The sequence below is a fragment of the Austrofundulus limnaeus genome, unplaced genomic scaffold (assembly GCF_001266775.1).
Source record: "Austrofundulus limnaeus strain Quisiro unplaced genomic scaffold, Austrofundulus_limnaeus-1.0 Scaffold369, whole genome shotgun sequence".
Lineage (NCBI taxonomy): Eukaryota > Metazoa > Chordata > Actinopteri > Cyprinodontiformes > Rivulidae > Austrofundulus > Austrofundulus limnaeus.
Window position 1 is genome coordinate 307,771 of NW_013952771.1, and position 16,245 is coordinate 324,015.

At 38.3% G+C, this 16,245-nt stretch overlaps 1 protein-coding gene across 1 annotated transcript in view; it reads left to right on the plus strand.

The window, feature by feature from the left end:
* The first annotated feature begins 1,037 nt into the window (after positions 1 to 1,037).
* adgrd1 (adhesion G protein-coupled receptor D1) overlaps positions 1,038 to 16,245 on the plus strand; it is a 53,646-nt gene continuing 38,438 nt past the window's right edge. Inside the window, exons 1-12 of the mRNA XM_014023435.1 lie at positions 1,038 to 1,433; positions 1,510 to 1,546; positions 1,805 to 1,921; positions 3,112 to 3,210; positions 5,395 to 5,517; positions 5,597 to 5,773; positions 9,763 to 10,020; positions 11,185 to 11,252; positions 12,059 to 12,208; positions 12,316 to 12,366; positions 15,300 to 15,423; positions 15,541 to 15,645. Of these exons, the coding sequence (XP_013878889.1) occupies positions 1,359 to 1,433; positions 1,510 to 1,546; positions 1,805 to 1,921; positions 3,112 to 3,210; positions 5,395 to 5,517; positions 5,597 to 5,773; positions 9,763 to 10,020; positions 11,185 to 11,252; positions 12,059 to 12,208; positions 12,316 to 12,366; positions 15,300 to 15,423; positions 15,541 to 15,645 (1,384 nt within the window). The 5' untranslated portion in view covers positions 1,038 to 1,358. The remainder of the gene's footprint in view (positions 1,434 to 1,509; positions 1,547 to 1,804; positions 1,922 to 3,111; positions 3,211 to 5,394; positions 5,518 to 5,596; positions 5,774 to 9,762; positions 10,021 to 11,184; positions 11,253 to 12,058; positions 12,209 to 12,315; positions 12,367 to 15,299; positions 15,424 to 15,540; positions 15,646 to 16,245) is intronic.

Sequence of the window (16,245 nt, forward strand, 5' to 3'; positions counted from 1 at the left end):
TTATTATTATTATTATTATTATTATTATTATTATTATTATATAGCCTGCGAACAATGTTAAACAGTGCAAATCTAACAATAGTCACTAATAGTGCTGCTGGTTTAGTTTTGCTTTGCAAAACATTTTTGTGTTTCCAGTATGCAGCTGAAACTCAGTCAGGTTTAATAAAGTAGCCCTAATGGTAAMTATAACTGAAGAAATGCATATTGCTTGCATGCTAGATTATTTTTGAGAAACGACRTATTGGTTCAACCTTATTGGGCCTAAATCTCGTGCAAAATTACATAATCTGTCAACGCTTGGCGTAGTGAAAAACTCTCGGCTATAACCAATTTGCGCGCAAACGGATGGAGTTTTAGTCATTGCTGTGTAATTCACTCAGCTGTGACGGCCATCTTGATTTAGGTCAACTCCAATAGGTAACTGTAGATGAGCAGTGATTATTTCCTGGAAGTTTCATTAACATCTATTCAGCGCTTTATGAGATATTTTGCTAACAGACAGATTCGACTCCAGTTTGGAAATTGCAATTGGAAAAAGCGCTCAGAATAGATGTTAGGGATCAGTCAGCTACTACCACAGGTAAAACTGACTGAATTGTAGCCATTTTGCGTTTTTGATGTTGCTTGGCTGTGACGGCTAGTATCTCTTGAGTTGACTCAAATAATGATGTAGATGTACATTTAATGGTTACTATCTACAAGTTTCATTACAGTTCGTCCAGTGGTTCATAAGATATTTTTCTAACAGACAGACAAAATCAGCCTTTGCCTTAACCAAACCCCGCTCCACCCAGCTCATGTCTCTCTAACTGACCTCAACACTTAAACAAATGATCAGGCCACACGTTTGTCCTCATCGCTTGATCACTTTCTCACGTTTGTTTGGAAAGCAAACATCCTGATCTCATTCATTTCATTCCCCTGCAAAATCTTCTGTTGCGCACAAAGCGTGCCATTTACGCACACAACTTGAACGCCCCTCCTCAGAAGGTCCAAAAAGAGCGAAAAAAAAAAATGACATCACGTTTTTTCATTCCCACGTTGAGTTCCAGTCCAGTTCGGTGCGCCTCCTCTGAGCTCCTCCACTCCTCGCAGTTTGGAGAAACAATCAGTAACTTTCTGTCGGATAAAAACGTTTGGCTCCAGTTTTTTTGACCATGACAGAGCAACCTTTAAAGTTGTCCTGCCTCACTCTCTGAACTGGGATTTTTTTTACACCAGTTTACAGACTAACTGTAATATTTCTTACTAGTTTGGACAACTAATCAGATCTTGGAACAATGAGGAAAACCTGCTGGATTTATCTTTTTGTGGGGAATTAAGTTGATTGATTATTTTATTTATTTTTAAAGAGGATGATTCACTTTTCAAGAGCAATGGAGATTTGTTGGAATCTTCATATTTTGACAGCTTTTCTCTCCTGTTTAAAGGTGAGTCACTGAGACACAAGTTGCGAAAATCCCATTTTCCTGTGTGGAAAGTTGAATTATTTTCTTGCTTTTACAGGTTTACTCTCAAGTGTTGTCGACTAAAAAGCACCCAGGTGAAATATTTTACTTTTTATGTTTCTGTGCTGTTTCACGTCAAATCAGCAGATCATACATTTGGGAGGACTTTGTGATTTGCTAACACCAAGGCCAAAGGATATTATTGTTTACAACTTGATAATCAGAACAATCTGATATTTCAGCTGCTTAATTCATCATCATCAATCCTCTAATCCAACTAACATCCAGAATTGGACTAAATTCTTTGTAATGTCCGTGTTGGACCCTTGTCTGACTGTGAACTCTCTGCCCAGGCCTGCAGGTGTTGGCCACAGCTTCCCATTACTGGCCGCTGGATTCGGTGGACGGAATCCATGAACTGTGGGACCAGATTGGAAACAGGCCGGGTTATGTTAACGGGACCAACATAAGTATGAGCCGAAATGTGTTTCTGTGAATGAGCTGCCTGAATGACTTGTTCCACTTCAGTCAGTTCTGCTTTTTTTTCAGTCATTCTCATTCTTTTACGTGAAATTTATAACTGTAGCCAAAGAACAAAATATCTTCAGTGTCATAATTTACATAATTTTCCCTTTAGTTTTAAAACTGCAACGATAGGATTAAAAATGCAAATTGTCACTCCATTCCAGAGATCTGCCTCTCCACTCGCTGGCWAAAAGAAACAGAGAAACTAAAATAAATACATAAATTCTAGAAAAGCTGCATTTTTCATTATAATGGAATTTTTTTTAATTATCTCGAGAAAACGGTCATCATTATTTTGTGATAATGATATAATTAAGTCGTTATCTAGAGAAAGAATTATGTGCGGAAAATGTCTGCTCTTGGCTTCCATACTCCACATCATACCCATGTGCAATAGAAATTAGTTTTGGTTGTGTTGTTGACATTGTAATATTGATATGTTTGTTATATTGTTGCCCTTTTTTTTGCACTAGTGACTTTTTTCCTAAACTGTGTGAAGTARACCGTAATAGGGGAATTATTTAATTGATTCTGTACTGTTACATCRCTTTATTTAGTTGTAGTTAGTTAATACAAGACATTTTTATTTGCCTAAAACCATTGCCCTGCATTTTGTCATAATTATTCAATGAGCATGACAAGTGTCAAAATCTGAAAATTCCTAGTATTGCCCAACCCTAGATATTATAAACATGGGAAAATGTGTGCAGGTAACTATATATTTACACAAATACTGTATTTTTAAAATAATAATTTCATCCTACTAAAATTTGCTAAAACATGGTCAAGATTTCATTTGGGTCTGATTTCAGACTGGTTGGGGAGCCCTCTATTCTTTCTTCTGTCTAAGTTGATGTTGGAGTTAAATCTTTGTTACAACAATGTTGTCAATGCATCCTTTGTGAAATGTTTAAAGTTGTCGAGGGATCGGGTATAGACATGAGCATGATGTGTGTCGTCCCTCTGAGTTTCCCTTTTGTCACTGAGCACCCAGCTCACTCACCATCACTCTGTCTCATACCTGTGCAGCACGTCCCTCCCACTGTTTAACACTCACTGTTCTCCTCTCTCACCTGTGGAGTGTCAATTACTGTTGGTTTGTTTCTTTGTTTGTTTATGTGTTTTTGTCATCCAGCTCTCAGAATCCACAACCACACTGTGCTTCCTCCTTCCCATAACTCTTCCTATGTGTATACCAATGACTCTGCCTACTCTAACATTTCTGCGACAGTAGGTGAGAATCCTTCTCTTCCTCCACGTTTGATCAGTTTGTGTACCACGACTGTCTGCACACGGATGAACTAAACGTTTCACATCTTTCTGTCTCAAGTCTTTCTTTTCTTGAAGGTTAAAAAAATGGATTCTTAGATTTGTAGTTTATATTTTGTCAAACCAGTTTTGAAATGAAACATTTTTTGTTGATTGCTTTGGTGGTTTCATAAAATACCTAGAAAGAGACAGGAAAACTTAGGATTTCAGATCTTTTGAGTTKTTTTTTTTAAGATTATGAACAGTTAACATCTTACCTGTTTTAGAAAGCTCTTTGAAAGTCCTCAGCTTGGAGAAAGTTTATTTTTACCAAACTGATGCGTTAACAGCTACTGCGTGTGAGATTAACAACAAAGTGGAATGTTGCATCTTAAAATGGCTCCAAGTTAAAAAAAAATCATACAAACTCACAAAATCACTGTTTATTAAACCACATTGTTGTAATTTTGCATTACAGTATTATTTATATCAAATTTAATGGTGACTTGCAGTACACAAAGCAGCAAAAGCTAACTGCTGCACTATAGTCCAGCCTGGACCACTTCATGCAGGAGAATCAGAATGTTTTTGCTTAAAGAACCATGTAATTTAAAGGTTATGGTTTGTAAAATAGTGTTTTCAAAAAAATTGAAGCCAGACTTGTTTTAAAAGGGGATTATTGAAAATCAATTTTGTACCTTTATATCATGTTATAATGTCATTCCCTTATCAAAAACATACCCAGAGCGTTGCTTTGACTCATTCAGGTATGTTTGAGAAATCCTTGATTTGATTGATTTGATTTGATTTGATTTGATTTATTTATTTAACAGGAAAAGATTATTAAAAATCAAACCTGACTCAGCATAATTGCTGTTTTACAGCAGGTTCCTGTTCTGCAGCACATAAAACACTCAGAATTACAGCATCACAATCACATCATTTTACACCACAGACACAAAGACAAACAAGCATACCAAATTTCAAAAGGGCAGCATTTGCAAAATAGGACRTCTAAATATGAGCACAACAAAAAGTGTCCAGCAGATGGCAGACAAGATTCTTCTTAAAGGGCTGTAGTTTTGAAATGGACTTTATGTTTTGAGGAATGTCATTCCATGCTTTAGTATAAACATAGAAGAAAGACCTCTGGTCGTAACAGTTTTTAAAATTTGGTAATATCAGTTGTCCTTTTGTAACAGATCTAGTTGAATGACCACTTCCAGAATTTGATTTGGGCAACAATGCACAGAGAGTTCCATAATTGGTACCTTGGAAGATCTGAAAATATAAATTAATACCACTATACAAAACATAATTCTGAAAAGTCAAGGCATCAGACAATGAAAGAACTGTGCAGAGATGAGTCCAACCAAGAAGTTTTTTATGAATTTTGTAGGCCCTGTTGTAGAGCCTAACTATGGGTTCTAAGATTTCATTTGTTGTAAGAGACCAAACAGGTAAACAGTACGACATGGYTGAGARTATAATGGCATGAAGATAGATATTTGAAACAGAAGATGCCAGATTGGATCTAATTTTTGAATAAACGTATAATTTCTGTTTCAACTTAGTGKTTAAGACTTGTACATGTACTTGAATCTCCTGTGGCCATGTGGAGCTGCCTAAATGCTTGCTGGTACAAAGCACCACCTACTYACGCAAAGCTCCTCCCTGGAGCTCAGTCTGCAGCCAAGCCCCTGACCTACAAAGCACCCCTCCCCACCAATAGCGTCATCAACAATTAGCAAACAATTGGAGGAACTTTTAACTAACTACAAAACATAGCTGCATTATGATCAACAGTATTTTTATAGTTTCTGTCCCCTTTAAGATGGCAGCAATAAACTCTGAATTTGGCCCTGCTTAGATTAGCTTTGGTTCATCAATTTAGTCAGAATTTAATTATTTCTCCAAARAGAAGTTGTTCAAAGAGCTATCTAGAACAGGTAAGACAGTAACTGTTCATGGTCTCTCCACAGAATCCCACTTCAGAAGATTTGATCTATATCCAATTACTGGTTAGAGACAAAACAATGAGTTAACTTTGAATATTTTAGGTAATTTTATTACAATATACATGGAAATGTGTACKATAAATGTGAATCAGGTCTCTCAGTTTTTTCCATTTTCACTWAAAAAATGATGTTTGCTCATTCCTCTGTGTCAGACATTGTTGAAGGAATGGTCAACAAAGGCATCTTTTTGAACGGTGATAACGGCGGGACTTTTCTTCACTTTGGAAACTACCAGAACTCGTGCATCAGTGATCCCATGTTGTGTGGTCCGGAAGGTTAGAGCATGGCCAGTTACGCAAACCTTCAATCGTGAAACCATGCAATCGTTATTTTATTTTTAATYGCTCTCTCCAGGTATCACCTTCTCCTTCTTTTGGAAAAACCTCGAGTCAGATCCACGTTTTGCTGTGGCCTCTGGAGGGAAAGTCATCTCCAACGGTTTCTCAGTTTTCACCAACCCTTTGGTGGGACACGTGGAGATTTACACCCGGGGAAACAACCGCAGATGGAAGGCCAAGATTCCAGTTCCAGGTATTATGAATGAATTTCCATTTTAAAAAAAACACAAAGCCACTTAAGTTACATTATTCATTGGTCATCCGCGAGGAATGTGTTTTTTCAGATCTTTAACTTCAAACAGTAATCGTTTTCATGGTTCAGCCATAACCGACACCAGATGCTGCCGCACTTGATTTTTGCAAGTCAAAGACACGTTTTATAAATATTTTTGTGGCAATGCAAAAATAATATGCCTCTTGGATGAGAGGCAATCCCATTCAAAAGAGAGAAATAAAACTGTCTAAAGACTGATATARGTTACATGAAATGAATAAGAGACAAATCGTAACTAATCATTTAGATTTATTTATAAAAACAAATGTCCAGTAAATAAGATAAAAAGATTTGTCCAATTATTTTGGATAAAATGCAATAAACTGTGTAAGATTAGGCTTTTACCAATTAGCGTTTCCTTCTCAAGTGACTTCTGTCATCTCTGTGTTTTTGCTGCGGTTACTTGAAATCTTTTTCTGCAACGTCATAACTCTGTTTGGTTTTGAGGGCTGATTTTCAGAGGATCAAACATCGTCTGGTTTCTATAAAGTGTGTCATATCAGACCTTTATGGCACCATTTCAAAATCTGTTGGAGCGCTATCATTCATTTCACAAATGTGATGAAAAATTTAGTGGCTGATTCGGTGAATGTTGAAGTGTTGTGTAACCAACTGTGTGAGTTAAGCTAAAAATGTTTAAACTGTTCATAGGAAAAATCCTTCCGTGTGACAAAGTGAATGAGATGAGAAGTTATACATGTGGTTTACATTGGGACCAGAAATGAAATACATCATGTTCTTCAGGCAGATGTGTCATCAGACACTTGATCTGTTGTCTTTTGGGACTTGCTTATTGTTTGTTTGCTTCGTTCTCTTTTGTATTATGAAGTTATTTGGGAGGAATTTGCCTCAAAAACTTGTGTCGAATACACAACATTAAAATAAAACAAAGCATGTGCAACTGAGGATATTAGTTTATTAATTCATCTGTGAAATTTCTAGAACGTTCCAGTACAAGTTCCTGAATTGATTCACTCACTTAATGGCCTCACTTAAGGCCTCTGCATGCTTTATCCGAATTGCCGAAATCAACTCTCATTGCCACAGTTGCATGACGAAAATCGGGCCATTCTGTTTGCACCTTAGAATCCCCTGCCCCTTCTTGTCACAACCCCGATCCACATAAGAATTTACTGTGATTGGACACAAGTTCATGTATGAAGGTATTTTTTTATTCAATCAAACAAAACAAGTTTCAATCAAAAAGATTTTTTTCAATAAAAAAAAAGTCATTTCAACGAAACAAAATAGCATTTTCAATTAAAAAACTGAATCAAGTTTATAAACAGAAACTTATTTTGCATGTCATAAATCTTTGTTTGAATCTCAAATTTGATGATTTTGATTTGATTTGATGCTCTAAGTTTTTGGTTGAACTCAAAAAAGTTTTGAACTCAGAGAACATGAACAGGGGCGGGGTCTAAGGAGGAACTGCTGTAAAACATGTCCTTATTGGTCAGTGTGGACTGAAGTGATTTCCTGGTGCACCTGCTTCAAATCGAATCAATACATTAAATGTCCATTCTCAAACTGTAATCAGCTGATTTCAATGGTGCGATTAAATTTTACTGAAACTTTTGTGTGTTTTTAGTTAGGTTTGTTTGACAACAGGAGAGGGAAATGTATTTATTCTTAGAAAATCAAAATTCAACTATACAGCTGTGGGTTTTTAATTCTTTTTTGAAGGACTCTACAGTCTGCTTTTCCCTTAAAAGGTCTGGAAGTGAATACCACAGACGAGGAGCAACAGAGCAAAAGGCACGGCCCCCCATGGTGCTGAGCTTTGTTCTGGGGATTTGGAGATGGCAGGAATTGTAGGAACGGAGAGAATGAGTTCTGTTGTGTGGGAAGAGCAGCTCTTTAAGGTAGAGGGTGATATTTCCATGTATGCACTGGTGCGTAAGGAGACCAATCTTGAACTGGATTGTCAGATGTCAGGCAGCACTGGATGAACTGAAGTTTTTGAAGATTTTTATTTGAAATGTCAGAAAGAATGGAATTGCAATAGTCCAATCTTGAAGATATAAAGGCATGGACAAGTTTTTCAGCATCTAGCCGAGAAAGTGATGGAATGAAACTAGCAATGTTTTTAGATTTTTATGTGGGTGTCAAAAAAAAAAGGTGAGGGCGAAACCGGACACCAACTTTGGTGACAGTACTGGAAAGTGTGCAGTATAGCTGTAATGGGAGATGACTGAACCTGATGAGAACTGCCAATGGCCTTTGTTTTGGAGCTGTTSAGTTGAAGATAGCTATTGTTCATCCATAACTTTATGTCCTCCAGACAGGCTGTGAGTGTGCAGAGTAATGATGAGGKGGATGTAGAGGAAAAAGCAGATGGATGATGGTCTATTTTATATAAAGTTGAGTGTCATCAGCATAACATTGGAAGGATATTCCATGACGTCCGATGACTTGTCCAAGAAGTAGGATGTATATTATAAAGAGAGTAGGGCCAAGGACTGACCCCTGAGGAACCCCACAAGTGCCTGTATGAGTCTTTGACTTAGCTCCCCCGATGGCAACATGTTCTGTCCTGTCAGAAAGGTAGGACCGAAATCAGTCAAGAACACTATCATGAAGCCCAATAGCTTGAGAGAGACTGTRGGGATATTGTGATCAATGGTATCAAATACTGAAGACAAGTTGAGAAGAATTAAAAGAGATGATGTCTCCAGTCTTGTAAGTTTATATATTAACTTTTGAAATTCCCTTCTTTTTGGCCTCTCATATAAATCTCTTCAAAAGCTACAAAAGGTTCAGAACTCAGCTGCTCATATCATCTACCTGTCTCACAGAGGCTTCACTGGCTTCTGATGAAATTTTGCATCATCTCCAAAATTTTACTTTACAATTTTAAAGCTGTCCACAATCTCACCCCTCCATATTTATTTGACCTTCTGCATTTCACTATCTCCTCCTGCTACCTACAGATCTGCTTTCAATCAAACCTTTGGCCCATCTCACAATCATGGGGAGCAGAGCATTCAGCCCCTCTGCCTCCAAACTTTAGAACACACTATCCTCTGAATTTGGAGATATCACCTTTCTCTCACTGTTAAAATCCAGACTGAAAAGCCATTAACCCTAATTTACTCAGGTGCAATTTCTTCTTATTGTTTAACTACATTGTAYTACATAAATCTTTCTGTTTGTTATTTGAGACCACAGTTGAGTGTGAGGAAMACAGTGAGAATTAATTAATATTAACCTTTATTTAACCAAGCAAATCTCATTGAGATCACAGATATCTTTTGCAAAAGGGGGGGAGGGGGGGTCTGGGCCTGAAAGCAACCTTTTGTATATGTTTTTGGTCTGGGTGAGGAAACAGAGTACCCAGAGAAAACCCACACAAATATGTGGAGAACATGCAAACTCCACACAGAAAGATCCCAGAACCTTCTTGTTGGGAGGCATCAGTGCTAACCCCTGATGAAGCATTAGGTCTAGATTTTTATTATAGTCGTTGGCGTGCTCTTACTCACACCTGGGTTTAATTTAGAGTCTCCAGTAACCTGCCAACCTGCAAGTTTTTGAACTATTAAAAGAAAACCGGGGTGTCCGGCACAAACCCACACAGTGAGAACATGTAAATGACATTAACAGGCTCTATCCAAGATTCAGACCTTCTTACTGTGGGATAAAAGTGCCAAACTGTGCCACCATAAAATTACATCAATAATAAATTTATTTGTGTTTGACCAAAAGCTGTTATGTGCATGATGTAAGTGTTCAATTTTATCATTGTGTAACTAATTCAGTAAGTACATTTTATCTCTGTTGAAGAAATTGTCTTGGGTCTACATTTTGTTCTCTGATTAGAGTCTAATCATATCTAGATGCACCTTCACTAGACTTATCAGTGTTAGTATTTTTTTTTTAATTTGTGTTTTTTTTTCTTCTATTAGGTCCATTCTGGACACATGTCCTCTTCACCTGGACCCAAAGTAATGGTCTGAAGGTTTATATCAATGGGACCTTCACTGCTGGAGACCTACATGGCAACGTCTCAGGAAACTATGGTGACCCCTATCCTAACCTTGTCATTGGAACGGGCAACAACAAAAAATATGGTCACTATGTAACAGGAGCCTTTGATGAATTCGTCATCTGGGAAAGGGCCCTTCCACCTAATGAGATCCAGGTCTACTACAATGCAGCTATAGGTGGGATATTTTGCTGTCTTGGAAAATGCTTCCTGTCAATCGAGGACAGGACAAGCCTGTTAAAACGTTTTCCCCTGCTTTGACTCTGAGGAAGTCGGGGTAAAAAGTCATTTCCGTTCTTCTGGTCACCACATTGCACATACAACAATTATATTGAAATGTACTCCACCTCCGCTCAATTTCAGTCCAACAGCTCAAATGGCTCTGCCTTTTAAGTGTCTACTCGAGTGCGGAGGCGTGCTGATTTGCAGGAGGCCAATCGTTTCAGGTCAACATGACAAGTTACAACACAAGAGAGCAAAGCAATCGCTCTCTTGACTGTTTCTGTTGTGTTTGTCTCCTCTGGTCAGTGGAGTGCCATAAATGGAGATGCAATTGACATTTATGAGAACTTAGAAACACTGACGTTCTGCTGAGTGATAATCCAAATTAGGAAATTTTTACAACGGTCTGAGAAATGTTTGAGGCAAGAAGAAATTTTACTTTTTTTTTTGCATCAAAGCAAAATCCTTTTTGTCTTGCATAAATCACAGATTTTTTTAAAGAGAGTAGTATGTGTGAAGTATTTCTGATGGATGTGGATGYACTGTATGAAGCATTTGACAAAGGCCTTATCCCCACTAACTGAATTTATCACTAGCAATATGCTTCACAGACTATTTCTTGACTCAAAGTGCTCGACTGTTATTGTTACAGAAAAATATATTTGTTACGTCTCTGAAGCACTCCTATAAAATGTTACACCAAGCTAAAAAAAGAGCAGAAATTATTCACGATGATTTTCCTGATGCACACCCATACATGGCCATCGCATGATAGTTTGTCAGGGTTGTTTTTATTAAATGGCAGCTACGACATAAAAGTTAGTCCTAGACAAGTGTTGGAGGCTGTGTGTTGTGTGGTTGATTATCAGTGTTTTGTGAAAGTTGCAAGTCTTTGGATCTGGAGTATGTTCTTTTATGACTGGGGATAGTGTCAGAGTGGAAGCTTTATGCTGATAAAATCCAGCCACAGTGCAGCAGCCTGTCCTGGGAAGGTTCAACACTGCACCAAATAAAATAACTAAAAGAACAGTTATCTTTACTAAAAAAAATGCACATTTAAAAGTTTTGAGCCTGTTTGTCTTATCCCATTTCAAACAGATACTTTTTACTTTTTTTTTAGGCCAGGAAATAATTTCCACCACAACACTGAGAAACTTCAAAGAACTCCCTTCAACTGCACCGACAACTGTAAGTCTGCAAACTCTGACTTTATAATGTCACCACTCGTAGTTGAATGTTGGACAATCACGTTTTTGCCTCTGTCTGTGTGTGTATTTCTTTGTCTGGTAGCAAAACAACTCATGAACCAGTGAATGGATTTTAATGAAAGTAATTGTTGGACGTACAGCATGTTTAGTTAACCTGATTCAAGACGGCTGTTTGAGACACACCTCAGAAAAGGGGTGAAAAAGGGCTTGTAAAGTTAAAATCAGGAGGAATTCAGAAACAAGCAGTTCCACTTCACATAGACCCCGACTGAATGATTTAAATGTAAAAAATAAGGATTTAAAAGCATGATATGTCTGCTTTGGCAGAGAAGCAGCAATCAATATGTAATTCTTTGAGGAATACCTCCTTCAATTTTGAAAGCAACCAGATAAATTGTGATGGCTAAATAAATCTGTGTGTCACATGCATGTGCTATTTACTGTAGTTTTGGTCCTAAAGGCAGCAATAAAATAAAATAAAATAAAATAAATAATTACAAGACCATTACAGGGCTTTTGCCTAAATGTGCATACCACATTATTTCTTGTTGTGACGTTGTTTTCTTTTATCAGCAAACAGGAAGAAGTCTAAGAACATGTGAAGAAATCTGTTTATTAAAACAGGAATTAGATTATTATAAAGACAGCTGTTCCACACTACAAAAATGACTATTCCACTGAAAAAGAGCAACTTTCTGAATTAAAGGAAATAAGTAATTTGTAGAACTCAGCGCTCCGTTGGTCGCCTCGTAATCGCAAACCTCCTTGGATTTGTTGTGTCCTCAGGGAGCCTCTGAAGTGAGTCCACCTGTCATCAACAGGCATCAAGAGGTGGCCCAGCGCTCCCACATCCAGGACACCATTCCAGTGCTGGACTTCCTCAAGACACTGTCCAATGGGACAATTCCTCACAACACTGCCAACAACCTCACACAGGTCCTGGAGCGTGTTAAAGTTTCGAAACCCATTTCACACACAGACACAATGCCCACCCATGTGCACATGATGCAGCGGTTCCATGATGTCCGTTTTCTTCCATCCAGGCTTTTCTCAAAAGCGTGGAAGAAGTCCTGTCCTCTCCGGGACTGCCAGAGGTAAATGAGTTCACACTGTTGCTGTGGAATGTCCAAACATGACAAAATATAGCATATGCAGTTTGATTTAAAGCCAAGGCACTGAGGCAGTCAGTGCAGCTTCTTAAACGCTGCTTATTTTTGGCGCCTAAAACAGTAACAGTATATGGCAGAGTTCCCGTACATTATTACCATCTGTAATCAAACAGAGTGCTGCTATGTGCATTCTCCAGGACTTAAAGGGTTTTACAACACAATGCCTTCAAAGTAAATTGGCAGCTTCCTGTCTTGTACACTGGCCCTGCTCGAATCTCTATGTTCTCTTGCTTAAATATTTTTTATGTGCTTTCAATGCACTGGGTGCTCAGAAAAAACAGCATTTTTATTTTTGTTTTACAAGGTCAAACTAAAACACATGTTCCTGTCAACTATGAAGAGTATTTACAGTGAGCATTACACAATGTACTAAAGCCTGTCAAGTTATGGGACAGTTCAAAAGGAAAACTTAGACGTAAACTATGAGACTTACTGTAATTATCCATCTTTCCTGTTTAATTTTGTTTATTTTTTCTCTGTTCATAAAATTTGTGCTTTTTTTGTCAATTAAATATGGAAACTTTCAGCTCGTTAAGAAGAAAGACATTATACAAAATACTGTTATTTGCTTGTTTTCATCCCTCTAGTTTCAGGGGTTCTCAAACCCCTTACAACAGCGATAAAAATTCCAGGGACCCCCTCATAAACCCCTTGCTGTTTTAAAAGATAATTTATTGTCATTTCAACCCCTAAATGCCATGGGAATTTATATTTTTATTTAGTTTGTTGTGTTTGATTTATTAGTTCATTGTTCTTCATGCATTTTTTAAAAATAAAAACCAAATTAACGATTTAGTGACATTTTTTGAGGACCCCCAAGATAACTCTCGCAGACCCCTGGTGGTCCTGGGACCCCAGTTTGAGAACCTCTGGTTTAGACGTTACAATATTTGGTTTTATTCCTCATTAACTTTTATGTTTTTTAAATATTTAACAATATTGCCTTTTTTGTCTCGTAGAAGGACATTAAGATATTTTCAGTTCTTTTAAAAACATTTCTGCTTCTGCTTTCAACATACTTGCTCTCATCTGACTTTTTAAGCTACTTTTAGGTTTTTTGTAACATACTGGTACTTTTGTCTAGCTTTTTCACAATTTTTAGCTTTTAGCCAACCTCTTGCTGCTTTTAACCTCTAGCTAGCCTTTTGGTACTTTTAGATAGCATTTTGTTACTTTTCATTTATACCTAGCTTTCTTCTACGTTTAGCTTTTAGAGATTGTTTGCTACTTTTAGCTCTTAACTGCTTCTTTTAGTCTTTAGCCAGTGTTCTGTTCCTTATAGTTTTCATAACTTTGTTTTAGTTTCTTCATAAAATTTCAGCAGACATTCATCTTTCTGCATTCTCACTGCATTTTTGTATGAAACTAATATTATATACAGTATTATATATACACTCACCGGACACTTTATTAGGTACACCACGCCAGTAACGGGTTCGACCCCCTTTTGCCTTCAGAACTACCTCAATTCTTCGTGGCATAGATTCAAGAAGGTGCTGGAAGCATTCCTCAGAGATTTTGGTCCATATTGACATGAKGGCATCACACAGTTGCCGCAGATTTGTCGGCTGCACATCCATGATGCGAATCTCCCGTTCCACCACATCCCAAAGATGCTCTATTGGATTGAGATCTGGTGACTGTGGAGGCCATTTGAGTACAGTGAACTCATTGTHATGTTCAAGAAACCAGTCTGAGATGATTCCAGCTTTATGACATGGCRCATTAACCTGCTGAAAGTAGCCATCAGATGTTGGGTACATTGTGGTCATAAAGGGATGGACATGGTCAGCAACAATACTCAGGTAGGCTGTGGCGTTGCAAAGATGCTCAATTGGTACCAAGGGGCCCAAAGAGTGCCAAGAAAAGATTCCCCACACCATGTGACACCACCACCAGCCTGAACCGTTGATACAAGGCAGGATGGATCCATGCTTTCATGTTGTTGACGCCAAATTCTGACCCTACCATCCGAATGTCGCAGCAGAAATCGAGACTCATCAGACCAGGCAACGTTTTTCCAATCTTCTCTTGTCCAATTTCGATGAGCTTGTGCAAATTGTAGCCTCAGTTTCCTGTTCTTAGCTGAAAGGAATGGCACCCGGTGTGGTCTTCTGCTGCTGAAGCCCATCTGCCTCAAAGTTCGACGTACTGTGTGTTCAGAGATGCTCTTCTGCCTACCTTGGTTGTAACGGGTGGTTATTTGAGTCACTGTTGCCTTTCTATCAGCTCGAACCAGTCTGCCCATTCTCCTCTGACCTCTGGCATCAACAAGGCATTTCCGCCCACAGGACTGCCGCTCACTGGATGTTTTTTCTTTTTCGGACCATTCTCTGTAAACCCTAGAGATGGTTGTGCGTGAAAATCCCAGTAGATCAGCAGTTTCTGAAATACTCAGACCAGCCCTTCTGGCACCAACAACCATGCCACGTTCAAAGGCACTCAAATCACCTTTCTTCCCCATACTGATGCTCGGTTTGAACTGCAGGAGATTGTCTTGACCATGTCTACATGCCTAAATGCACTGAGTTGCCGCCATGTGATTGGCTGATTAGAAATTAAGTGTTAACGAGCAGTTGGACATGTGTACCTAATAAAGTGGCCGGTGAGTGTATATTTGAGGGGGCACAGGCCACCTAATTTAAATGTTTTTTTTCTCTAAACTTAAGTTGTGAACCTTAAATATTTATGTAAAATAATTTGGAAGCTAGATGCCGTTTTAACACAAACACAAATTAAACATGTATTTTTTGAAAGAAACTGACAGGAGGTTCCTGTAATGTGAATATACGTATGTGTGTATGATGATGATGAAAAGCAGCTGACAGTGAACATTTTCTGGATGTGTTGTTGAGCAGCAGCCCACCCCGGTGGTCAGCAGTCTGATCGAGACAGTGGACAGAGTGATGGAACAAATGGTGATGAACATGGAKCCCACCTCCAACTCCCTCTTTTCCCTGGGTGGAACATCTTCGGTTGCAGGTCAGAGATGAGTCAGCTCAGTGCTCCAACTCAGTCGGTGGGATTTTTCCACCCTAACCCTTATTTGCTTCTTGACTTGTTTTCCCTCAGTATCTCTTAATTGTCTTTCTCCAACAGATTACTCTCTGATGAAATTATCTCAGAACAACTTACAAAATTACCGCTTCCCCACACAAGGGAGGAGCTACATATTTGTGCCTGGGGAGGCATTTGCCATGGAGAGTAAGTGTCTGTACGTCTTTTAGCACAAGAGTCTTCTGAGAGGAAACTGTCCAGTTGTACACATAAATAATTAACTGAATTATATTTGACAAACAGGAATTTCTCAGTTCATATAAATCTACAAGGAGAGTCAAAATCCATATGACACCTTTTTATTTTGACCCACTATGGCCACTTTTGAGATAGGGCCCATGTTCTGAGGCATTCAGATATGTCATTTTCACTTTTTTCTTGAAATAAAAGGGTGTCCTGTGATTTTTGACTCGCCCTGTATGTTCTTCTGCTGCAGCATAATGTTCCTCAAGGCACCAACATGGGCCCAGTCCTGTTTTCGTTATCTATTTTGCCTTTAAGATCCATTTTTAGAAAGTGTGTGTTCTCTTGCTTTGCAGATGGTTTTCTGATATATTTGATAGTAAAGCTAAGATAAACGACAAGCAATGAAAATGTCTGGAGTGTTAGATTAAACTGCATAGCCATTGATCTGACTGTATGGAAGAGTTCCCTCTGTATTGCTGCAACATGTTGCCAACCAGAAATGAGTTGGGTAAAAAAAAAGGTGGCATGTGAAGAGGAGGAATATACAGTAAATAGAGGTGT